The sequence below is a fragment of the Plutella xylostella genome, chromosome 25, assembly GCF_932276165.1.
Source record: "Plutella xylostella chromosome 25, ilPluXylo3.1, whole genome shotgun sequence".
NCBI lineage: Eukaryota > Metazoa > Arthropoda > Insecta > Lepidoptera > Plutellidae > Plutella > Plutella xylostella.
Window position 1 is genome coordinate 7,461,503 of NC_064005.1, and position 27,759 is coordinate 7,489,261.

Below are 27,759 nucleotides of genomic sequence, written 5' to 3' on the forward strand. Positions count from 1 at the left end.
AATAGAGGCCGGGGGCTCGCGCGCCCCTCCACCGCCGGGGGCGGGGCCTGCGCGGCCACGCCCGCCCCGCCGCGCCCCGCGTCCCCCGCGCCCCCCGCGCGCCCCGCCGGCCCCGCGCCGCGGTAGAGACGCGGAACAATCATAAGTGCGTTACCGGGATGTTCCGGCTGTACCGAGGGCGCGACGGATCTATGCCACATTCAAATTAGACCTATAGCTGTTTCACTTCCTTTGTCTGCTCTAACGTTGCATTTATTTTGAGTTCGAGACAGTTTTTGTTTAAATTTTACGGCTTCGCACCCAATTCTAATACACGTATGTGAGACTAAGGAGTTTATGATTCAAGTTCATACAATAAACAATCGGTTTCGAATGTGTAAAAAATCCGTAATTAAATTAAATTATAAACACCTAAAATTGTGAACATCATCGCAAACCGAAAGTCGCAAGGTACGAGAGCTTCTAGAACTAAACTTGTGTTTTGTTTTCATACTAAAATTATTTACATTACTTTAACGCTTAAAGATTAGTTTCCTATCTTATAAAGTGTTTATTGATAATGTATCAGTGCATTTCAATAATGATTGCTACGCGGTCCGTAGTCGCTACGACGGCTACGCGCTACGCCGCCGACGGCTAATAAAACGCCTGAAAAAGTTACATTTAGGTTTTTATGAAAACAATCTGAAGAAACTTAACACGGGTGTTATACTTACGTGTTACATGAATAGAATACCTTGTATAGACTTATAGAGGATACAAACTAGGAGTACAGTTAAAATATCTGCTGAAATACAAATGATTTATGCATTTTTTAAGTTACAGATTAGTAGGGTATCTATGAATGCATCAATTTTCGTGTTTTTATTGTGGTAAGTAGTCGTAGTTTTTCTGTGTTTGTGTGTACTAAAAAATTAGGTAGGTAAGTAAGTATATTTTTAGGTTTATGAACTGTGACGGACACAAACGTATTTTATAGTTTTAAATAGTCGTAACTTAGACTTTTAAAGATTTATTGTGAGATGGTTGTAAAATACTTACTACCTATAACTTTATAGTACAAGAGTTATAGATATATTACTCAATGTTTGAGGCCAGACTCGATCGACACCACATTTTTATTATCTGGCGAGGACAAGTGACCTCTGCCCTTCTTAGCTAATTACTAATTAGTTTACTCAGTCACGCAACACGCATAAATTTCTACCACTGTGAAGATATCAAAATAAATACGTATTTAATTACTCATACATGTTTTTATAAAAATACGATGATACATGAGGGGTATGTATACATTATTGCTAGGAGATAAACTGAAAGGAAATAATTAGCTAGGTCATTCTATAAAAATTCGTAAGCACATCTATATGTCTTTACATTGTATTTTACATAATAAGAGATTATCTGGAACTTTTTCATTGCCGCGAATGTCTGTAAGAAGTAGACCGTATAGCTAGGTTTGGCTTATATATAAGAGCACGTTAAAAAAGGCTATAGTGTGTTTTTTTTGGAAACTTATCTGCGTCGGTACTACGTTGCGAAGGCTTTTTGGGTGGAAATAAAGTAGTAGCACTGTAACTCGAACCACAAGAAAACACTTAACAAAACACTTAAAACGATTCTGTTCCCTTCATGAACGGTTTTTTCAAGTTGTGGGGGTTTCAAGTTATTTTTATTCGTTTTGTAGTATACTGTAGTTGGAGTTTGGCAAGTGAGGAAGGTTTTTTTCTTTATTCAGTGTGAATTCAGAAAATCTTTGTGGCGAAGTGAATCTTGCGGGATGAGAGCCATTAGTACCTACTGCCTACTATAATTCTATGTTCTTACTAAACAAACACATTAGTAAACGAGGTACAGCTACACGTTTCAGTCTTAATGTGTTTGTGCATCGCTGATTCCGAACCTTTACGATGCTACTCACAGTTGGTCAGACTATAAACAATACTAATTAACTTAAGTATTAAAGGATCTACTTAATTGATGTTACAGTCTCAGATAGATAATATTTTGAAATTGATGCCTTTTTCAGTTATTATGAAAACGGCTAGATGGGCACGAGATTTTTAAATATGTTAACTATTTGAAATTTATCTTTCACGATCTCTCTCTGAAATCATAAATAAAAGAGTATGATTTAATCATCATCTCTCTCATAACCCATCAAGTTCCCACTGCTGGGGCACGGGTCTCCTTCCAATGAAATAAGAGTTTTAGGCCTAGTCCACCACGCTGGCTCAGTGCTGGATGGTGCACAATTACTTAACAAACAAGACCTATCAATGCTAATTTCTCTTATTTGCTCCATCGTCTGCTGTTTTCGTATTTGAGCAGATCTAAGCACGGGTTCTTGCAAGAACAGCCCCAGTTTATATAAAACACGTTATCAGCTCCACTTAATGAGGCAAACAACAACTCCTAACGACCACAACGGAGGAACTGGCACAACACGAGCAAACAAACTTATCACAGGCAGACAATGTGGAAATTATTCCTTCTTGCTAATTGTTGGGGAGAACTCTTTGTTATTTGTAATGGACTTTGTATATTTTGTCCGTATACGAAATAACAAAAGAATCGATTTGTCAAATTATTTTGTTTTCATCTTGTTGTTGACTGTTTTGTTTAGTAGGTACTAATTTGCTAAAATTCAGTAATCTAACTGGCCGGTAATTGCTTAGGTACGTAGGTATTATTAGATACATATAATTATTGTAAATGTATTATCCGTGAATTTGGTCACAGAAACCCAGTTTTGTTGTTTGAAATATTAAGGTTTATCTTTACCCAGCATAAACACATGGCATTCACAATAATGCAACAAAACTGCCAACAATATCCACTAATCCTATTTCTAAGTGAAACTCCCTTAATCTCCATTCTTCTTAAACTAACAGGCTTCACCGAGCAAAAGTCACAACACTGACCAAAGGAGTTTAAAAACAAATTGCATTAAACCACAGAGATAAATAGGACAAGACAGGTAAGCTGAGGTAAGCCGGCCGGGCACAATCAGTGCACGCACCAAGTGACTCCTCCGCTCTATTGTTAAAAACCTTCATTCATAAACACCTCCACCTTCATCACTCTATATTGAAACCTATTGTAACAGCTGAAGAGACTATTTATCTGTATTCCAAGTGTATAAGTAAGTGAGGTATGGTTATGTTATGGTTATGAGTTATCGGGTGATGTCCTGCGTAGGTTTTGTGGCAAGATTGAGCTGAAACAGACGTGAGAATGCGATAGATCGGTGAGGATTTAAACATTTTAAACTGTCTGATAGTAGGCCACACGCAGGTTGCATGCGTATGCGCATATTTTAGAGGTACTAATATAGGTAGGTACTTACTCTGTCAGTTTCCCACCTGGTAACATCAAGTTAGTCAGAACTTAAGTGTGGAATGCAAGTCTGTGATTAACTGAATTACGTTGAACTGAAAAAAAAATCGAGTCAGAAACAGGGCTACGAAGTATAATCATTCAGAGAAATAAACAGTTCCGTTGTTTCGACTGTGGCTATTTGTAACGAAAACATGCATGAATGACATGCAAGAAATATACTTCATCATCATCAACTATTACTCTTTCACTCCTAGAAATATATAGGTACTCACAAAATAACTTATAAGCTTATAACACACTAGCATTCAACATAAAGTATCAAATCTAAATCTTTGTAGGTTGGTACTCTTTTATTTCTTTATAAGTATTTAACTTCAAAAAGCTTCGTTTCTATGTAACGTAACATAGCTAGTTTCAGAGCCTCTATCGTGAATTCAAAACTAAATATATCATTTACGAAATAATTAGTGTGAAATCCCAAAATCAGTTCGCGATAGGTACACTGTACGCAAAACCACTTGATGCACATACTTCTCAAAAATATTTAAACCACTAAAATTTAAAAATCACATTCTTGTAACAAACCATTTGAACTCTTTCGGATTCCCAGAATCCCTGACACCTCCACCAGTTCTTCTCAAGTTGCCTCTCGCGTGTGGACTGTAGAGTCTTAGATTAACAATATACGAACAAGATGGTATGTCACATACTAAAACAAAACAAAAAACTGACTGCATTTTGTTTACTATCAAACCACTCTAAGTAAGTCCAATCTAATGACAACCATTGTATGCACCAATGAATAAGGTCACAAATCCTCTAACCGAACTAATTCAAAATATGAGCTCAGTGGTAGAAGTGGGCTGTTATTTGTCGAGACATTTCTTTTTTACCAAAACTCCATCTTGTTCATATATTGTTAATCTAAGTGTAGAGTCAACACAGTAATGCGGCGGTGGGAGTGCTAATCTCGTTTGTACCAGTTAGCGAGCTCCCAAACTTGGGCACAGGGCATATATGACCCGTAGAGTGGTACCTTAACCTTGGATGCCGTGGGTCGCTGCCGTATTTTGATTGTGGTGAGATGTTTAGGTAAGAATAAAAGTCAAATTTAAATATGTGTAATGAGAAATCTTTGACAGAGAATTATTTTGGAAGAATAATTAATATATAATATATTGCTAAGTCTTACATGATAAATTTTAATGTAAGTATCCTTGGTATTATCTATACAACTCATGTTTAATGGCACAACCTCATAAGCAGCTAGGGATTAGATAATCTTATTCGTTTCTCTAAAAAACTACTACATCAGTACTTGATATTCGCGACTTGCGAAACACTTTTTGCTAAACTTTACATCAACAACACTGGCCTTGGGACAAAAGTAATCATAACCTAGACTCTCTATATCACAACCCACGCTTCCTCTCAATCAAAAAATCCATCAAAAGTAACTCGTTAACTCAAGAAAGAAAGAAAAAACTGGTCAAGTACCAAATTTACCAGCTCGAGTGTACTACCGCAACATAGTTGAGTTTAGTATTTTTGTTGCTACCACGTTTAGTTTGGATGTCGTTATGTTTTGGTAATCAAAAAAGTACGTTTCAACGTCAACAAATACGAGTACACACGCAAGCAATGAAAAAGTTCCAGTAACAACCAAATTACTCCTAAACGATGAAGAATATTGAAGTACATTTAACAGCGCATCAGAATATTACCAACTAAAAACGTAAATATTCTGATCAAACTCTAATTTAAATGTGTTAAATAAATGACCCATCATTTGGTGTTGAAATTTTGTAAATGGAACCTTTGCATTGCCCGTGAGTGCATAACCACTGAGCTACTATAGGCTTACTACTACTAATTTTATGCTTTGTTTAATTCTCTTAATTATAATTATACTTCTATGCTATCCTGAGTAGGTATGCACGAATTATTACACAGTATACAATACACTATACTGTGAACAACGTCACAATATAATACAATATAACTTTATTGAAAAAACACACAACATACATTAAATAACAAAAGGAGTAAGCACAATGGGCGGCCTTATCACTAAAAGCGATCTCTTCCAGGCAACCATTGGGTGAATGATAGACTTATTTAGTAAAAGAAGAAGGTGTACACGTATTACATTTAAATAAAAGTCAGTCTATCATCTACCTACCATCGGCATTGACCCCCAGCATAAGGTAGCCCTCGTGAGCTACTGTACAAGAAGCAAGCACTCGCAGCATTGTATTTAAAGTATAGATACATATTTGCATGAAGTCAACAGCTCTCCGTCGCTGGACGCTCTCGGGCGCACTCGCCGTCGGCAAATACTTTACTGTATAGAAAATCGTTTATTGGACTAGATACTAGTGTTTTTTATTAAAATTGGGATTTGCAATTAGGTGGAGTAGAAAAAAATTAAGGTAGAGAAGGCTATTTAATATTTACTGAAGTCAAAGTTTAACTGAAAAATGAAAGTGTATATTAGTTAAAACAAATAACACCTATTCGGAATTTAGCTAGACACTTTATTTAGACCGACCTAAAACTAAGTTATAGCGTCTTCTACTTAGCCCAATCTTGTTTTTTTTTGTAAAACCTGTTTTTTTCAGTAGTAAAGACTACAGTAGATTTTTGCTAAATGTATTTATAAATATAATATGTATCAATCTTTGTCGCGACAATTTCAAGCTCTCAGATTCGGATATTTAATTGTTTTTTCTTGGAGATCGTATATGAAGAATCTATAACTTGTTTTATTATGATAGGAATTCTAACGAAAGCTAACAAATGGATGAAGTTTTCTCGATGTCTCCCTGGGTGGTCCAAATTACGGCACTTAACGTGTGACACAAAAAAAAAACCTAAAAAAATATGAAAATTGGGAATCACACTCATAAAACGAAAGAACGGTGTGGATATGGTTCTATCCGTTGAACAAAGATATCTACATATTTTTGTGGGCCTAGGCCAATGGTTATGACTATACTTTCCTAATAAATGCTTAGGTACCTACTTTTGATTTATAAATTACGTATACCTAATAATATTATTATGTAGAGTTTGTTTGTCCTATTGGTATCACCCTCATTATCATCATACCAGACTTATCTCTACAGCTACCAATATAATAGCATTAAGTCCACCTCATTGTACATATTTACTTTTGTATATTGTGCAATAAAAGTATAAATAAATAAATACCTAATACCCTTATTTAAAACTTCAGAATATCATACGTATTTTACACCAGATAGAAGATAGATAGATAGAATACACTTTATTTGTACACCAACAATGAAAAATAAGATTAACAAATTGCAACTTAATTAGGGTACAAAAGGCGGTCTTATCACTAAAAGCTATCTCTGCCAGACAACCTTTAGATGGAGGGAATAAGAGATTAACCCCCTTATTCATAGAAAAGTTACAAGACGTTTTAACTAATAAACTGTTTTGTCCCTCTCCGACAAAGAACAATTTATTCTTTGACAGAGAGGGACAAAACAGTTTATTAGTTAAAAACGTTCTGTATTTTCTCTATGAATAAGGGGGTAAGACTACGACTACTTAACTTCCTAGCCATATCCATGTTATATGTATGACAGACATGGCAGCCACAATGTTTGTTTTCCTAGGTCAGGTAGGTGCGCCGGCGCACGGCGATGAAAGCTCCCCCCTCCCCTCCCCTCCCCTTCCCCTTGCCCCCTTCTCAAGAGCCTGTTTCCTCTCCCTTTTCAGATGATAATGAAACAACACAACCTTTGCCTCAGGAACGTGACTCCAAATTTAAAATGGCCTCAAAATTAAAATTTAGATAAAGTGAGTGTTTTTGATAACGATGCTTAGTTTTAGTCGATGAAAAAAGCTTGTGATATATATGACATATTTTTCAGATATTTATATTATTATTATTTTTTATATTATATTATTTTTTTGACGGCTGTATGGCGTAGTGGTTAGTGGCCCTGACTGCTATGCCAAAGGTCCCGGGTTCGATTCCCGGCTGGGGCAGATATTTGTTTAAAGACAGATATTTGTACTCGGGTCTTGGGTGTTGATATTTATATTTTTTATGTATCTATCTATGTATTTGTGTAGATATATCAGCTGTCCGACACCCATAACACAGCTTGGGGTCGGATGGCCGTGTGTGAGATGTCCCCACATATATTTTTAAAAAATAAAAAATAACAGTAGGCATGATAAATATGATCATCATCCCGCAAAGGTCTGGTCTTCCACTGCTGTACTTAACAAAATAAGTATTTTAAGAGAACTATATGCAAAAGTGTATGCAAATATTGAAAAGTTAATGAGCTTTTTCAACAACAAACGACAATGGACTCTTTTTAATAGACGCTTTCTCATTGTTTCCAAATAACCAATGTGAAGTACCAACAGTAGAGACTCATTGAATGCCCACTATCGCCATTCTTCGCCTCTCTTAAAGCTTACGGCGAGCACTAGTATTTAATTTAAGGGTCATACATCCCTTTTTACGAAAAATAAGTGTCCCACGCTCCCCTAAAAAGTTTGAGCCGCAATATCGATGGCCCGGCCCGTGCGCCCTCTTAAAAAACAATCAAAGTTGTACCACAAAACTATGGGAGCTCCCGATAAGGGAATGACCCGGGCTTTTTAATATTTAATTAAATTGTTACGTGAATTTTCCATGTTCGGATATCCCGGCCGCAGTTCGTAATTTAAAGACTGAAATATTGATGTGAGGGCAAATTGTTGCTATTACGGGCAGGTAATTGCTCTTATTATGGACAGAATTTTAGTATTATAGTAACCTACCTATAGCTATTATTTAATTAAGAATATAGTTACCTACCATTCTAATAACATTCTAATAAGTTATTAGGAACTGGGTATTTCAAAAAGTCTACATGCCTCTAATAATCCATGAAATTTATAAAATATATCTGCATAATAAAGCCATGTATGTTGTTCAAACTACGTAGATAGGATGGTAAGAAAATGAAACTCGCGGTTTTAGTCCTACATTACAAGCGTACCCAGTTTACACACCGATAAATGTAAAGAGTCTCCAAAAACACTAAAGAGGTCTTACAACCGACTAAAACCTGCGTATTGCCGGCTTAAGACCTCATAACTAGCGTGGGGAGACCACGGGAACCATGGGAGTCCAGATTAGAATATTTAACAGTCGTAATGCAAAATTAATTTGTGGTAACCCTAGGGAATGTGCGTACTTGAACGCACCCCTAGGCTTGCAAACAATTGTAATCTTTACCCCTATAACCTTTAGGATTATTGTCGTGTTACACGGTATCGCTAGACATTGGTAATCTCGGTGGTATTGGTTTGGTTCAGGGGTTGCTAATACTTTTTATATTTGTTAATATGCCTGTTAAAGTGTCCGTGTAATGAAGTCGCTAGTGAAAGTATTTTCACACGGGTAGGAAAATTATAAGTAGGTACGTACATTGACTATCGCTAGTGCCATCTTAATGCAGATCTGTGTGCTTTGCGCGCAACAGCTAATTAATAACTATAGGACATAGATCTCGTTATCTTTAACTTTATTGGTCACTGAAACCTAGAGCTTATAACTTTTTTTTAAAACAGTTATTTGCCTGTCAGCCATACTTTCAGCTAACAAGTAGTTTTTACTATGCAAGAATTAAGAAACGATACAAGAGTCAGAGTGTTACGTTTAGCGAGTCTCGCTGCAATGCTCTCGCCTAATTAGACAGGGGTCAAGCGGGGGTCGCGGGGCGCGGGGGTGCTAAGTGCCACTCACCATAAAACCATCATAAACTTGTGCCTCGGTAAATGTACAGTGGCAGGCAGCCGTGGTGTACTGGACGTTAACTGGTCAGGTTCTTGATGCGTGTCTAATGTCTTTGGACGTCAGTAAATGTATTAAAAATGTATGTATAAATTATGAGTACTTTTTCAAGCAAGTAGGTAGTAAGAGGTAACGTAAAGATACCGAATATTTATTGCATGTAGAGTTGAAGTTAAATTTAATTATATATTGTCTTTTTACTAAAATATCACTAACTCAACAGAATATCTTGTTGTTAAAAATAAGTGATTACCCTTAAAATAAAAAATTACATGGTCAACACAGCTACCACACTAGAAAACCATTTATGTGAGCGAGTGTACCCGACCACCCGCACTCGGTCCATGCAGCTCACCTCGTCAAGCCACTGCGGCCTACCAGCCTAGGGGCAACACTACTCCCGCCGCTTACCCAGGGAGAAACTACTTCTGCCTACCCGTCGCGTTGGGATATGTATGATGCTGTGATAAGAGACGAGATGAGAGCGATGAGAAGTTCCCCCCTATACATGTATAAGTATATGTATAGTTGGTTCATAGTGTTGACAACTTGTTGTATTGTAACAAAGCATCTATAGTAATTGTACTTTCACAATTCAAAATGGAAATTAAGAAAATGACCAACTTTAAAATAACTACCGAATAGCTGATGATTCGATCGTCAGTTTTTTATCAATCATAGCCATATCAACGGAATCAACAAACCGATAGAGATACATTCAAACATTCTTATCCACGTATATACCCATAAAGCCCTAATTTCCGATGGCAGCAAAAAAATACGCATCACCAATCTTTTTACAACATCGATAACGACCTGCCTCAACAGAGACGCACATTCTACCCGAAAACAGTCTCAATAAATGTTAAATGTTTGACCACTCAATTAAACAGGGGCTAGCAAACACTTCGCTGGTGGTCCCGGGTTCGAGGCCCGTGTCCGCTGTGGATCCGTCAGAAGTTGCATGAGCTTGCATTTTTGGAAGACGTGATGTGAAGTGATGTGATAATTTTATTAAGATTTTCGTGCGAAATAACACGAACGTGTTTTGTTTTTAGTGGGCGGATTATAATTTTTGGTGCTGGGTATATGTCTTGCATGTATGTATACATAATATATGTATACACATCGATAATTAATATTACCTATGTATATTTAGTATATGCATATTAAGTAATTAGTGTTATCTAACTACACTGAAGATTTTCCAATGTACCGTGGGTCGTGATTAGGGAATACAAGCCCGGGATCCCGCTCCCCGGGATCCCGGGATCCCGGTCATTTTCCAGTCCCGAAATTTTTGGGATTAAAATTTGCCAACCCCGGGATTTTCGGGATTGACAAAAAAGGGTAAATTAGTATGTAAGGGTATTCTCGTAGCTTTGTTGTCATTAGTTAAATGTCAAATGATTGTTTTGTACCCGTGTGACGTCACAGATGTGATAATTTATAAACAAATGTGGCTGACACCGTTTTCGCCTGTTTATGAAAAGTAGAACTTTTAAGTTAAAGTTTTGCAATTGGCAAGGTCCAAAAAAATAATACATAGATTATTTTGTTTGGTATAATAGAGCAATTATTAATCATATTAGACCTACTTTAAAAAAGAGTCAAGTAGCTTATTGTTTTTTTTTTAAGAAGTATATTTTTTTTTCAACTAAGTATGGTCTGACAATGTTAAATTATAAATACTGTGTCTCCAATAAACCTAAAAACTTTGATTCGTTAGACGTGTTTTTGTTTGTGACCTTAATCCCGGGACTATCCCGGGATCCCGGAATTGTCTTCATCCAGTCCCGAAATCCCGGGATCCCAAATAAAGGCCGGGATTGTATTCCCTAGTCGTGATGAAGTGATGATGAATAAAAATAAGTTGGTAATACATGGTATAAAGTATAAACTTATATACTCCCATGACTTTAAACCAAATGGAGACCGTAGCTCAGACGCACCGGAGCACGGGGTTCGAATCCCGTCAAAGGCAATCTTTCATGAATCGATCTACCTACCAACAAAAACTAAATTGAGTCATCATAACTTTGATTTATAGCAATAAACCCGAGTGTATTCGCATATAGCGTATGGCACGTGTGATGCGTTCGAAACCAGTGACCCATGGCCGGCAGAGGGCGCGCGCGCGCCAGTGTTGTTTTTTTAAAATATTTAGTTTTAATTTCGTTAATTGAACACATGCAATGCACATGACCATTCGTTTCTTTATGCCACGATGTGAATCAATCTGTGGTTTGATTTTCGCTGGTGTTTTAGTGTTATTTTTTTACTTACTGGGCTAAATCTATAGTAAGTACCTATATGTACTTACTTGTGGGTTTATAAGTTTCACGGGAGCATTTATGCGGTCGGTGGTCTGAAATGGTTGGACTGATTCTAGTGCAGTTTATATTTGGATTATGACTTGATGTACCAGTATAATTATTTTGAGAAGGCAAGAAAAAAAACAATTTAATTCACCATAAACTCAACAATAGACCAATAGATCTATAAGTAGAGTTTGTTTATGCTTGATTATGGTATAAGTATATTGGTTCCTAGACGCATTTCGAATTTAAAAAGCCAAAATCTAACCAGAACATTAACGAAATCGTATAAAACGTCAAAGTTAACAATTAACAAATTGCTAAGTCAAACCCACCCCTGCATCACGATTGATCAGCCTTCACTTCACACCTGGCGGCTATATCACACATTATCTTTTTATCCTCAACAATGGTACCTGCCAAGCTACCCTCAGAGGGTCCGCGGATCCCACGCAATGACGCAACCCTCCCCATTACCGATGGTATTAGAATAATACTTGTAAAAACATAATTATGTTCGCACACGCGTCTCTACCGACTGTGAGAGTGGGTCATCCCTGGGTTTAGGGTTGCCGCGGGTAGGTAATTATTCAAATTGGTATGTCCTACAGTTAGTACTGTAGCCTGCTGTATATGGCCTAAGACAAATAAATTATGATTATGATAATTTAAAAAAATCGGTTTTGTAAACAATTAAAATTGTATCTTATTATAAGAAGATTTTAGAGCACAGTAGCTCAACTAGCCACGATGGGGTAGGTATTCTAGTAGTTTATAAAATGTAGTGTCACATAATGAGACCGCCCAAGCTCCAACACAAGTTGCCTCCAGGGCGATGTCTCCATTGTGCACCTCGTTGACGGATACTCGATGTTCTTAGAATCGACACTCGATAGAACAAGTTCGTTCGGTAACACCGGTAGTGAACGTTTCGGAGCTTTTCTCCGATTCGGCGATTGTTGATGTAGAAGACATTTTGATGAGAGAGTTGTGAGACGTTTATTGACGATAATTAACTGATTGATTAATTATAACTACTTATTATTATTCTACTTATTATATTATTATTCTAACGACCCTGAAATAACAACTTAGTAGGTATTTTCAGATCGTTCCATATATGTTATGTAACATTATAACAAATGATTAGTAAGTATATGAAAGAGCTTCGTCCATTGACGTATAACCTGTGCTTATGGCCTTATTATGCGCCCGGAGTACCCTGGGCCGTCAGCGATTGTGTGCGAACTAAATTGATCCATATCTCATTACTTAATAATGAATTGTATATTGTAAAAGATTAGATGGGTTTATTAACACCGCAAGAGCGAATAGCAATACGAGCAAACTTATAGTGCCACAAACTTATCTGTTCCGGTGAGAACTCACGTAAATGTCTAATATTTCTTGATTCTGTAAGATTTTACGTTTGCCTATAGTGGTAATTCACCCTTGTAGTTTTAATAAACCCATCTAATCTATATGAATATATAATTCATTGGTAAGTTATGAGATATGGATCAATTCAGTTCGGTCTCACCGGAACAGATAAGTTTGTCGCACTATAAAATCTTATAGAATTAAGAAATATTAGACATTTATGTGAGCTGTCACCGGAACAGATAAGTTTGTGGCACTGTAAGTTTGCCCAAGCTGTGTAATCGCAATGTGGAGGTACGAGCGCGGAGTACGAGGAACGAGCAGTCAAGAGTCTGCGCCCGCGCGGCTGGGAGTGGGAATAAGAATGGAAAAGATCAAGTGGTAAAAAATATTTGAAAATTTTTTAAGGTAGAGACTGCAGTTGGAAGCATAATAAGTTAATAATCTAATGTTTTGTTTTATGAGTAACCATATTTTTTAGACGGTCGAATAGTGGTTATATAGTGGCCCTGACTGCTATGCCGAAGGTCCCGGGTTCGATTCCCGGCTGGGGCAGATATTTGTTTAAAGACAAATATTTGTACTCGGGTCTTGGGTGTTGATATTTATATTTGATATGTATCTATCTATGTATTTTTGTAGATATAATATCAGCTGTCCGATACCCATAACACAGGCTCTGCCTAGCTTGGGGTCGGGTGGCCGTGTGTGAAGATGTCTCCACATATTATATTATTATTAAATATTATATTTTTTTAAGAAAATGTGTCTATCTCCTCTTCGTCTATCTATACTCCACGATACGGAATTATACTAAGCATTTTTTATTATTGCATAATAAAAACGAACTTTGTATTTTAATAAAAGTGTATTTATTTTTGCTGACGGTACCTGTCTAACCATCTGTTAAATTACTTTTACTGGTAATGTGCTACTGTATTTTCAATAGTCCTGGGACTGGGACTAAACAAAACCACATTGTCATATTGGTGTGGTGGGCGGAAAAGAAAACTCCTCGCGCGTCTGCGGTAGAGGAATAGTCGCTGAGGAAAGCAATGGTGGTCGCCTACACTGGTGGTGACTGCGCTATAAGAAAAGAAAACTACGACTTGTATTCAGTGACTTTTGATTGGACCAAGTAAGATTATTTTTTTTATTTCTAAAATCTTAGATTATTAGATTAGCTTTCTAGGTTTTTTCCTTCAATCCAATCTCAAATCACGATAAATGTACTTAGTAGGTACCTATGTAAATTCAGTCTAAAAACAAATTGAATCAATGTCTACAGTTGCTTAGCGATAATTGTGTTCAAATTACATTAAGGTAACGGTTTTTACCATATTAGTATTATAGAGGGTGTTTAGTAATTGATTGATGTGTCTGTAATTATTTTTGTAAACGAAAGCTGATGAGTTGGCACGGTCAGTATGGCACGCGTTGTGGCAGGTATTCTACCCCAGGGAAAATCGATCAATTTGTATAAGTAGGTAGGCAGGAATACTTACCTTATTTTTTTTTTGCTTTTAGGATCCTAACATTTTTGGTGCTGTTTTCAATTCAATAGCCAGGGTAATTCAAATAGGTAAGCCTCAGCAAAGCGCCATTTTCATATTATTATATTCTTTCTTTATTCACGGACGCACTATCCATAAGCACTATAGGTACCATAACTTAGCCGCTGCCACTGGTAACATCCCAATACTTCGTTTCCCAAAAACGCCTCTGTATCACGGCACTATAACCTTAAATACCGTGTAACAAGGGAGCTTTCTGTGGACTTTTAATGTGAACCTCAGCGTAGAGGACAAAAATCAGCGCGAATGATTAATTCATGGGTCGTAATGAGGTCGCCGGATTGATTCGCGTCCAATTTGTGACTGCGGCGGCATGCTAGACTGTGTTGCCATGTGAAACGAGATATTTTTGACACTTTATTATAGATTTAATAATGATTTATGAAGTCATTAAATACCTTTGTATAGTAGTTAACTATAAGTAACAAGGAATTAACTTCACCTAACTTATCTGTGCCTACTTACATAGGTACTTACTAATATGCTACATTGAACTGTTGATGGTAATTATTAAAAATGAAATTCACATTGTTAAAGTAACACATAGAGCAAGCTGTTACATTAGCGGTTGATGCTCTATGAACGTGCAGGGGCGTCCCACTATGTCTACGGCTGGCCACCCCGTGGTCACATCACCCTTGCATATTTCATAGACTGACTACCGCAGAATGATTTTCTGGTAATTACTATTGGTTACAGTTTTATAATAAGTAAAACCTATACCGTGTAGTCACCTACACAGTTTTTAGAAGTACTATCTATTGTTTGATAAAATGTATCAGGCAGGTAAACCCTAACCGTCCTGAACAAAATACAAACTAATAAGGTCATCAAACCCAAATTACAATCACATTACGGCTCCCCTTCTAATTTCAAACTCATCCCATAGACAACCGATGAGCGACACCTCCGATAAGGTTTCCCACCGCAATATGTCCAGCCAGCGCCACGCTTTCCGCCGGAAGTGCAAGATGGCGCCGCCACGCTCCCGCCACGCGCCCGCGCGTGCACTTTGCGCTTTTATTTTTATTGAAAACTATAAAAAACAATAATGGACACAATGCCCTTGTTTTCTCACTCTCGAATAAATTAGTGCCGGAAGGTTGGGGTTAAGCGCAATCGAGCTGCTCATTAATAACGAATAAGGGAGACATGATTTCATAGCAGAAAAAATACTATCTAAAGAAACTTCAATTATATTTCACACACACTATCATAGCTTTCTGTAGTTTCTGCTGTTTAGATTGATATATTAGTGGTATGTGGATAATGGGTGCTTTATTGCTGTAAGAATTTGTAACACTATAATTACTAACCTTAGTTTAATGTACAACAATCATATAAATTAATCCTAAGATGTTCGATAAATATATAATAATAAATAGATACTTGAATTGAATATAATAGGTTTTACTCACGTAGGCAAGTCGAAGGTCCAGGACTCGGAGCGGGGCCCCTCGAAGATGGAATCCGAAGGAATCTTGATGTTCACCCACAACATACGTCTGTTTATAATACTTACAGAAAACAAAATATAATCCCATATGGCAGCTGGTTATATTTAATCCATAATTCCAAATTCACCATTATTCCGTGTCAGTTAAAGTGTCAGAACCACCAGACAACGACTGATATCTTGACAAAGTAAAATTAACCTACCGCACAAAAAGAAATACATTGATTTCAATATACCCACATACAACACGTAAATAGTGTCACCCCTAGTACAATTAGACTTATAGGCGGTGCAAAATTAAAACAAAATGTTTCGATTAATAATTTTATTGTTTGATTTCCGTGAACATTATAATTGAATACGCTATGACTATGACCAATACAATATGTCAACCATCTTAGTTCTCTATTTTCTGAAACAAGGACGGCTACGTTACGTATTTAAGGCACCAGTGATTAACTATACATTATTTATCATTATCCGTTAATATACAAAGTATTTACTTAATAGAAGGTCGCATGACATGTATTTCGTAACAAATTATAGGCAAATTACTAACAGATTTTAAATCACATAGTTGAGAATTAAATAATATCATTTATTTCCGTCCGATCTGTCATTTTAAATCAATAAGTATAAGTATTTGCAAAAAAAACGTAAGAGTGTTACCTATACCTAAATGTCAGCTAAAAGTCTATAACTAAAACTATAAAATATATCATTATAATATAATTTGGTATGGGGTTATTAATTAGGCAAATAAGTTAATAAATAAAAGGATCAGTCTATTCTACGTGTCGTGGTGTCGGTGGTTAGTGGGTTGTTAGATGATGAGTATTGTTGTTATACTGGGTATAAGATCAGGCAAGCAAATATAAAGTTCTATAATTCGTCAGTTATAAACCTTCTGTTTGGTACAGAGGATCGTTTTGGCTGAAATTACACCCTGTACTATACATTCTACATATTACAGTCTACGATAGTTAATAAAATTGTTTGTGAAATAAAAGTTAGATACTATTTTAGTTTAAAAAATGAGTCAATGTTGATACAAAATAAATCACGAGCAAACACCATTTCACGCATTATCATAAAATTAAATTAAAACTGATGAAACTAGGATTTTACAAGATAAAATGTACTTACTTATTGATGTAGTGTTATAATTATTTCTTACCATTCCAAAACAATTCAAAGTTGTTGACATCTGTCTCAAAATTATATCTAAAATGCGATGATAAAAACAAATCCTTATACATTACAGATTAGTTAATGGTGTTGTTAGAGAGCACACACACATATTAATATAAAAAATTACCTGACGTATAAATAAGTTGAGACGAAAATCACAATAACATGAGCAGACATAATCACAAAAACATTTAAACATAAATTCGTAAAAAATGAGCATTTTTGCTATTGAATATTGGGACATAAATTAAATTGAAACATAAAATATTAAAATTCGAACTCAGCTAAACGAAAATGTTAGTCAAAATAACGTGTACTGTAAATATTAGTACATATTTAACTATCGAAAAACGCGATAAAAGCACATTCAGTAGACAAGCAGTTGGCTAAAGAAATAATAAAACAGAAAACTGCACAACAAATTATCACTATGTGTTTCTAAACAAAACGCAGAGAATTTGGGATTTAAAGATTATGGATGTTAATCTGAGCTTCCTTGTGTGGCCATGCCATTATGGCCACGGTGATGTGTCAAAAAGCGATTGCACAAAAATTAAAACCGTCAACATTCACACCACTTCTCGTGGGGGAAAAATGGCGGAATGCTGTAAATACATGCACCGACTACTTCGCCTTTATTTGCTGTTTAATTTACATCACCTTATGAGGAATCACTTGGCTGAGTGAGTAATTTACTCAATTTTTCACTTCGTACTAAGAATAGGGACCAACATTGTTGAACTCCAAATTGTGTTTTGTTTTGATGGGAAGATAATCTTGATGGACTATGTTGTGATAGATATTATTTATCGATAAGAGCTTTGTACTACAAAGTCATTTACTGAGATTCTATAAAAATATATTTATTTTATCTTTATTTCTATATTTTTCTTTCCTAATTTCTGAATATTTAATTATTATTTTATTAAGTATGAGTATTGTTTTAATCAAATTATTATATTTTTGTGTAAGTAACTGGAATATCTACTGAACACAATAACCATATTTTATAAGTGTGTAATTGAATTAAATGGGTTAACAATATAACATGGATTAAGTAATTTCGATTACATTTTCAACATTACAACGTATTTAATTCTATCCAAATACCAAAGCTCTAATTAATTTAGTCCGAAAAGTTTCCTAACCAATATCGCGACCAGAATTTGCTATGGCAACACTCACCTCGACAAACTTTTTGCACGCACTTCTTAATCCAACAGTCCCATTATTTTAATCCAACAATCGACCAAACGAGGTCGGTAGCCACCGCAACGAGTTCTCGGGCCACGAACGTTCGTTACAAGTCTGTGACGGGTCCGAACACGACGGTTGAGTTGTTGGAAGAGCTGGTTCTTCGCACGCGAGCGTTCGCCTCGTGCTCGGGCTCGCTCGGGAGCGACTCGGGGCCGCTCGGGCTGAGCTGGACGCCGTTGAACTTCGAACGCAGCTGCGTCACGAGGCGTTCGAGTCTGTAATGGAATAGTCTTTGGTCAGCTTTAGACGTGAAAGTTGCGTTCGCAAAATCTCAATTTTGCAAGAGTTCTTCTTTTTTTAGCGCGTCGGTGGCAAACATTAGATCTAGTCTAGGGTTTGCCACCGTCGATATCCTCTAGGATTGGCCAGTCAGATGAGTCTCAGTAGCTGACAGTACAGTTAACTCAAAACTACTAATAGTACCTAAGCATAAGTCTGATTTCGTGCACCTCATGGTAGGTAACTAGAAATACAATAGCAATCAAACACTACATACTTACTTCAAAGCGTGCTCCTCAGCATTGACCTTCGCCTTCTTCGCGTCGGTGACTTCTTTCCTCAGGCGCGTCAGCTCTTCGGTCTCCTCCGCGGCGGCGGCAGGGGCGCCCTCCTTGGCTTCCACACTGCGGGGAAACAGTGTTGTTAGCTCGGTACAGGTTAACTATAAATTGTTAAATATCGGAGACTTTAAAACAGAGTTCAGATGTTTTTTTGGATGTTCCATATGAGTGTGTCGCGATCGCAGAACGAAGATAAAATAAATTGAGAAAATCGCTATCTTTTGTACTGCATAATTTTATAAAATATCTAAAGGATCGCAGTCGAAATTAGGTGATTTGCAATACTGACATAGCTCTTATAACTTTTACGCAGCAGTAGGTCGGCTAGTCCTTGCTGCACCAAAACGACTCTAAACCGGTAAGTGGTTGAATACAACCGCGTGTTGGGCGCTGATTGGCAGACGCAGGTATCAGCAGATCTGACGGATCATTATTATACAACACGACCCATCCATCACGGGTAGACCCGTGATCTAGCCAATGAAGGAAGAGTTTTTAGGCTTAGTCCACCACGCTGGCCTAGTGGGGGCTGGTGGACCCCAACACAAGCAAGCTAATTCTAAGAGAGTTGTCGGGTAAGTGGCCAATCCGATTTTCAGATATTTTCAAGCTGCCCGAAGGCCTCATTATGATTGGCAGACGCCGGTATGCAGCACATCAAACGGATGACTATGATTGGTTGGTGCCGACACGGGGCCGGCGTGGCGCGTACCCATTGGCCCGGGAGACCCTGGTGAGCTCGTCCTCCAGCTTGCCGATGCGCTCCAGCATGCGCCGCTTGTCCGCCTCCGCCGCGCGCAGCGAACTCTGCAAGAAACAAATGAATATGAAACAATTGAACGATGTGGTTTTTAATTGCAACTACAAGTTGGAATCTGGGAGTGTGGAATACCTATCGAGCAATATTTGCTATATCATAATTGGAATAGTTCTCTAACCTCGGGATATGGCAGTAGTAGAGTAGTGCCAAAAAATTACGTTGTGGTTTTATGTATCCGCGATAAGTAATATTGCAAGGCTTGATTTGTGTGAGCATTTTTGCTAGCTATTGCACTCTCATAAAACATGCCTGACTTAGGGCAATGGAATTCGAATAAGCCCTACCATTTCATAGCTACGTATCCACTAACGACACTCCACATCAAACTTACACCATTTCATAGCTACGTATCCACTAACGACACTCCACATCAAACTTACACAGCCCTAATTTCCTTCCAGAAATCATCAACGACATCCCGAAAAAATTGTTTAAAACCGCAACGCCGCTATATAAATCTTGCAAGGCGTACAATTTACGGCTTCGGCGGTCGGTATTTCACTCAGTGTATCTGGCCCGGGCGCGGGAGGCAGCAGAGCTTTCGGCTAATGTATTCGGAGACACGACGTGCTGACCAGACGATACAGTGAGGGCGCTAATATGACCACACGAGAGGTGAGCAGTCATTTGTGCAGGTGAAGATTTGAAATTTCAAGAAATGTTTCGCGAACTTTTGGACGAAAGAAAGAGCGAAGGTAGTAAGTAGTAAGTGTAGATTAATTTTACAAAATCAGCACAAGTAGTTCGGGTTTTTACACCGTTCAAGGAGCGGCGAGTGGCGCGGGATAGTTGGAAAACCTACTTCTGAATACTTTTTCGTTTAGAATTTCATGATACGCTAGAGGTGCTATTTTGAACAAGAAAACAAAAACTTGTATATCTACCGGAAACGTCAGCATTGGAAAAGACAACGACCAAAACATACTATGACACATAAATGGTTGTATTGTAACTAGCAGTTCCTCCACTCTGGCCATTTTAGCGCCCCGCACCTTCAGTAGCACAATATGCTAGTCGCTGTAATGCGCGGCATTACCTGTTCTACCACTCCCCCTGTATAGTGTAGGCGCGTAAAGTGTTCATTAAATATCATAGTAATGGACACAGTAGTTTTCTATTATCGCTGGTGGTTGTTGACCGTTCAGACAAGCCAGTTTCCATAGACGACCACGAATGGTTTTTCGGCTATATGAGGAAAGCCGAGAGCAGTGCCTATAGATGTCTAGCTAGCAATACATTAACCAGTTTTTGATAAGTTTATTTTTAAAAAGACACAAGATTGTATACTTTTTATTCCAAGTAAAATGCAGTAGTACACGTTCAAATCTAAATTGCAGTATGCCCGCTGGTTATCGGTACTCCTCGAAAAATAACATATTCTAATGGTACGATGAACTTACAAAGCTCAAATGCTACAAACTAGGATAGAGTTAGAGCTTATGTAGTAATATTAACGGCAATGGTCTTATACTATAGCGCTCCAAAAATCTTTTAGTTGGTGCCATATCAAAACCCTGGCATGCCACACGAACCCAACTAAATAAATAACAATGGCCGCAACAACGGCTACAGATAGTTTGCTCAGTAAATTCATCAAAAAGTAGCTTAGTTCGGTAACCAGTATATCTTGGTCTATCAGGGCAGTCCAGTGAAGGGACCACAACGGTCAAGGAGTATTGGTAGGTAATGCTGTTTACTATAGGCGTAGGAAAGACGAAGCTAGCGGTTCGAATTTAGGTGCCAATATTTTTGATCGAGCACTACAGAAGGGGTATTATGTAAGTTTCCCGTAAGTATCTTTTGTATTAATTTATTTATACGGCACTGTAGCGATGTTAAGTTTTCACCAGTTTTATGTAGATCTCAATGTAATGCCAGTTTACAACAACTTAGCTATTTAACTAATGTCCAGAGACTTTTCTGAAAACTACCGGAGTTCTAATAATCTACATAAGGTTTCATTTGAATTTGAAGATCCTAGTTATTCTTTAACTGAATTGTTTGAAACCATGAACTACATAGAGCACCGTCGCGCCAACAGTGGGGTTGCCAGTGTTGCCACCACCGAGACGACATGTGTGTGTCAGACAAACAACGCGAACGCGAGACACCTAATTTTATTTGTTCCGCTAATTTCTTGTTACAGCAAACACTATGATAGATTGGGCGTAGATTTTTTGGTCAGTTTTGTACATACCTAGTTGTTGCTGAATTTATTTTTAACCCACGGCAAAATGAGGTGTATTATAAGTTTAACTTGTCCGTGTATCTGTCTGTTGTAGCGTAGCTCCTAAACGGCTGAATCGATTTTCGTTTGGTTTTTTAGGGTCATAGCATAGGTAATGTTACCCCGAGCCACCCGAGTGTCCATATTTTATCAAAATCGGCCGTTCAAAAGTTATGCGATTTTTAATAATAATAATAAATAATAATAATAATATGTGGGGACATCTCACACACGGCCATCCGACCCCAAGCTAGGCAGAGCCTGTGATATGGGTATCGGACAGCTGATATATCTACACAAATACATAGATAATAATAATGTCCTCCTAGCCGAATTTCGACTACGGCGGCCAATCTCATTTGAGATCAGCCATCTACGCAGGAGTAGATTATAGTGCCCAAGTGTGTGCGCAGTACACAGGAGCACTCTCTGTTCCATCACTCTCATAGCCCAATGGGACGGATTGACCGACACGACTGGAGAGAGCTAGGCGCAGGACCGACTGCTTTACATGCCCATCCGACAGCATGGATCGTTTCACTGTTTCGGACATCAGGTGATCAGCCTTCTATGTCCTAACCAAACTTAGAACCACAATTTAGAAACACAAATTGATGGTCCCACCCGGGAATCGAACCCGGGACCTCTGGGCCATGAAGCGAAGCTTCTACCACTAGACCACAGATACAGTAGACATAGATAGATAGATATTAAATATAAATATCAACACCCAAGACCCGAGAACAAATATCTGTGTTTAAACAAATAGTTTTAGTTTTGAATATCGGGGGGTTAGTTATGGCTTAATCGAATCTATGTATAATCTCAAATATATAATTATTCATGGTGCTACGTATCAATATGTCGTCTTCCCAGTAGACCCGCCACGTGCGGCCGGCGTGATCCGCAACGAGGCGACTGACACCTCGCCGCTTAATAAGTTAATTGAGGTGCAAAAATACACGCACTTAGCACACCAGAAGGTACAGGCGGCTCCACGTTCTATATGATCTTTTGTGTGAAGTTTGTGAACATACAGACGGATGCTCATGACTGTAATTCACGAATGGGTAGTCAGAAGTGACTCGCAAGCGAGCCACCCGCTTTTCGCTGTAAGTACATTTGTTAATTTAACATTTTGGAGTTAGTGAAAGAGAGTAATATTCGGCAGTTGGAAAGCTTCATTTTTATCTTACTAGCTGTCCACATGAGCTTTAGATCGGTAAACACTCTTCGAGGCAAAATCTTATCGAGGTCGTTAGATGAGTTTTTAATTTTTGTCCATATCAGTCCCGCAGTTGTTTTAAGCGTATACTGATTATTTTTTTCCTATGGTACCTATGCAGATTAACGTGTTTTATGTGTATTTGTCGACCCGACAGTACTTTACCATTGAAACAGCGTAGCTACGTACCTACTGCGAGCACTCAGGAGACTCGCTAACTCGAGGTGAGCGCAGCTTGAATGGAACCAGAGATGAGCATTTATCTATGCTTTGTTAACAGAACTAAATAATTTATTACAGCATACGCTACTTGTCTTTCAAACACAAATAACCATGAACTCAACATACCATAAATTCATATCTTTATGAGCGGACTCTATTATTCCTATTCATTATTGATAATAAAAGTATATAGTTATGATAATTAATCATCAATTTAATTAAGCTTAAAATAAACAAAAATGAGCCTACAAAGAAATGTCAACTCTATCAAATTAAGAGCGGACTAAAACATAAATCCAACTAAAAAGGACTCCGGAAAACATTACGTTAAGCCCAACGCCGATTACAGCCATCAGAAGCGGCGCAACAAATCGCGCAATCGAATAAAACGTCTAGAACCATACAATAATAATGTTAATGACGCCCAACAGTTATCGGCAAAGCCGCAGCCTGATCCAGGGGGGATACTCTGACTTTGCAAAAAACACACGAAATTTAACTGCCACGCAATCAGTACGATTAACACACCGACATAGGGTTGTGGGTAGCGCAGAAACGCTCAGAAACTTTGCTTTTCGTAAACTAGAGTGACCCTGTGTGACGTCACGGGCCCGGGGTGGCGCCGGTGCAGCGCCATCCACTTCCATCTGCCAATATTTGCTCAGCACCCCTCCTATAGTCCTTGCAGTACAACACTTCGAACGCAAAATCGACCCGTAAAGAAAGGCAATAGAGGTGGCACTGGCTCGGCAAACGCACCCGCACCCGTTAATATTTGAAATACGAAGGGACGCCGCACGCACCGAGACGCGGATCGCATAGATTTAACGTCCATTTTTGCGTGACGCAATCGGCGCCCAAATACGGGGTTTGGTTGAGTTTTCGGTTTAGTGCTGTGATGGACGCCGGCTCCAGTTACTGTATTGATAAAGTGCCTCCATGTAATCAATACTTTTGATATGTCAATTTGGTAATGCGGGACGCGCTATATGTGCTCAGTAATGTGGGAATGTGTTGCTTATGTTGGGGAAAATATTATATAAGTACAAACTTACAGCTTATGTCAATTGAATACAAAACATTTTGCAGGAGCCATTGGTTTTTCATAGATTCTTAACAGCAAATATTGAAAACATCGACAGTCGATAAAATCCGTAATGCGTCTATCGATAGTTTCCCACCACTAGCCAGGCTCGCCCGGTGTACGGCCCCAGCGTTAACGTTTAGCGACGATCACAATGTGAGTTGTCGATGGTTTTATAATCCGCAATGCTACCATGCCCTATGGGGGGCGAAGAATAACTTACAAACTGTTATCCGCTCGATAGAAAAAATACATTATAAATACATTGGGTACATTGTGCAGCGATGATGGCTGTAGCGCTAACGGTTGCAGCGGTTTGACTAAAGTGCTTTCGATTCCCGGCCGGGCTATATATTTGTTAAAACATGGATTTTTGATCTAGTATCTTGGTTGAATGACCTATTTTGATCAAACATATTTCAACATAATATTTAAGTATATTAAAAGGTGATTAAAAGATGAAGAATGCGTTTTCCGTTTGCCTTGAAACGGTGCCACAGGCAAGAAACCCACCAAACTTCTAACACTTTCTTCTTTTATTCGGTAGAGTACTTAATAAATATACCAACCATTAAAAAATATAGAGATAAATAATAGAAACTACACACACTTTTAATAATCTACCCTACTTACTTGTCTCTAAGGGCGTCTTGCACAACAAAGTTAAATAAAATTAAATCTATGACATCTTGCTCTGGCATTATACTGTCAGAGCAAGGGACAAACTATTTAATTTTATTTAACTTTGTTGTGCAAGACGCCCTAAGTATAGTTGGAAATCACAATATTTTGTTAAGTGTATTATTCTAATCTTAGTAAATTTTACTCTGGTTTACAGGCAACCCAACATATAAGTATACATACAAATTGTAAGAATGGACACGTACGTTTTGTATGTGCCATATGTAAATAAATCACTTTATTGTAATCCGGTCCGCATTCAGCCGTCCTATTCTATTCTACAGTTATTATCTGCATAAGTAAATAAATAATTTATGTAAGGTGAAGAGCTCCATTCATAGCTTTACTACAAAGCGGGCGCGATACAATAAAAGGTGACATTAAGTAAATAAAATGACAACGCATTAAAAACTTTGCCCGTAAATGTCTGCGGATTTTAATTTCATTACTTTCAATCGTTAGAGATGTAGTATTTATGCGACATATTATTTGGGCCATTATTTTATTTTAGGGACAATTATCGGTCCCCTAAAAAGAAAGATTTAAAAAAATATATATAATGAAGTTCAGGAATAAAGCTACCGTCTGTAGCAATCAAATAAGACACCGGTCACATAAAACATTATAAATTTAAGAAAAATACTTAATTTATTTACAAATTACGGTAACTCTGTTGTTGTTTTTGGTAACGCAATTGTTTTTCATACAAAAATTGTCTGTCCCTCGGAGCGAGTCATATGAAACAAGCACAACGTGTGTAAAAAATTATAATGGAAACAATTTTTTTGAATATTATAACGAATATGTCATTATTTAAACTTTACTTCACGGTAATAATCATGATTTTATATGCACATATTATGGGACAATTAATATTCCTGGCCGAGTCCCCAAGCCTAAGCAAAAATACACCTACACTAGGTTACCCTAGGAAATTCAATCATAAATAAACTTTTTTTCACTTTCTTACACCTAAGATCATTTGAATGGCTGTGTATTTGTATCGGAGTGCAGGAAGGAGAGCGGGACGGATAAAATGACCAAATCTTTCGGATAAGAGTCCTGGAGAGAAGCGCGTGTATTTATTGTGGCGCCACTGAGTTACCGGCGACATACGGTGAGTTTTATAGATATTTATTATTTTATTTCATGCAATATATGTAATAATTAGTAACAATTATGAGGGCATTTTGATATCCCATGTATGTGTATTCATTTAAGTACTAACTTCAAATAGGTTATTGTTTTACAACTGCGTTACCGCTACACTTCGTTACTTTTTCAGTAACGCAGTTGTAACTATAGTAACTCAGGGGTTTTTCTTATAGTTTTCCGGTATCTGTTACTCAATTTATGGTACAAATATAACATTTGAGCTTATTATATTGTTACAGTATAACATTTCAGACTCAATGGCGTAAACAGCGGCTGAAAAACAACGGCTTTATAGGCAAAAAAAATGAGAAATATTTCTTAGTATTAAGTTGTTATATTTTCAGCGATTTTAATGTTTGTTATTAAACAAAGAGTTCTGTTAATTTTAGTTTGATAGTTTTTTTCACATTATGATTAGTTTTAATTGAAGAAAGTATAAAGATTGTGATTGAGATACCACTGTGTTACCAATTAACCACAGCGTTATCTATTTGTCCCTCGTTTCCTGAGAGTATTCACAAACATTTTAGCTACTCTATATTAGAAATAATGTTAAACTAAATATAATAATTATAATTCACCTTATTTAGAGCTATTTCTAAAGCTTTGAGCAAAAAATTATGATTATTTTGTCCTTTTTTCGAAAAGTATTGCATTAAAACTTATTGATTGGTAACGCAGTGGGAAACTTTATTATAGAATGAATAACAAAACTGAGAATATTTTGTAATTTAAACTGTTAGATTAATGTTTTTTTTCTTACTTTTTATCTGGTATATGTTTACAAACCAAAATATATGTTCCTAACAATAAAACATAATTTTGTATGAAAGTAACGCAGTAGTGTTTTTTTCTCATCGTTCCTCGATTAAACGTCAATAACTTTAAGAAATAGCAAGAAAACATCGCTGCAAATGTATTTAATGAATAATATAAATGTTAATTAACATAAATAAATATTGAAAGGTTAATTAATAAGAAGTTTATTTTTGAAAAAAATATCTGTAAAAGTATGCCAAATTGTACCCAAAATAAAATAATGGCCCATTTATTCAATACTCTCGTATATTTATTTGTGTGTTCTATGTAATACCAACAATGTATAATTTTCAATGTTATATTTTTGTATACTGAATCTAATAAAAATGGGGCAAAATATTATGCATAAATAAAATTGTTCTAGTCTAGACGAATGTCATTGTCCGATACAAAGTTTGCGTAGTTTCTTATGAATGAGTTCCACTATTTTCTTGCAGCTTAGCAGCAATAAAGGTAATTTAAAATTTTATAAAAGAAATATGGGCATCACGTACAGACATGTCACACATTCCAAAATCCAACACACTTTAAACCGTAGCGATGTGTTGGTAAGCTTATTTATTCCCTACGGGCTAGACATAAGATTCAAATGTCCTGTTGAGCTTGTTTCGCACCGTT

The 27,759-nt window shown here is 37.2% G+C and overlaps 1 protein-coding gene across 2 annotated transcripts in view; it reads right to left on the bottom strand.

Annotated features, from left to right (window-relative positions):
- Nucleotides 1-16,381: 16,381 nt before the first annotated feature.
- Nucleotides 16,382-27,759, bottom strand: part of LOC105392168 — a 41,855-nt gene continuing 30,477 nt past the window's right edge. The window contains exons 5-7 of one of the 2 annotated variants that reach the window (XM_038107456.2): nt 19,621-19,715; nt 18,849-18,971; nt 16,382-18,563 (exon numbers count right to left, since the gene is read on the bottom strand). In XM_038107456.2, coding sequence (XP_037963384.2) covers nt 18,392-18,563; nt 18,849-18,971; nt 19,621-19,715 — 390 coding nt within the window. In that variant the 3' untranslated portion in view covers nt 16,382-18,391. Of the gene's footprint in view, nt 18,564-18,844; nt 18,972-19,620; nt 19,716-27,759 lie in introns of both variants that reach the window. The other variant, XM_038107457.2, reaches the window with a different exon arrangement.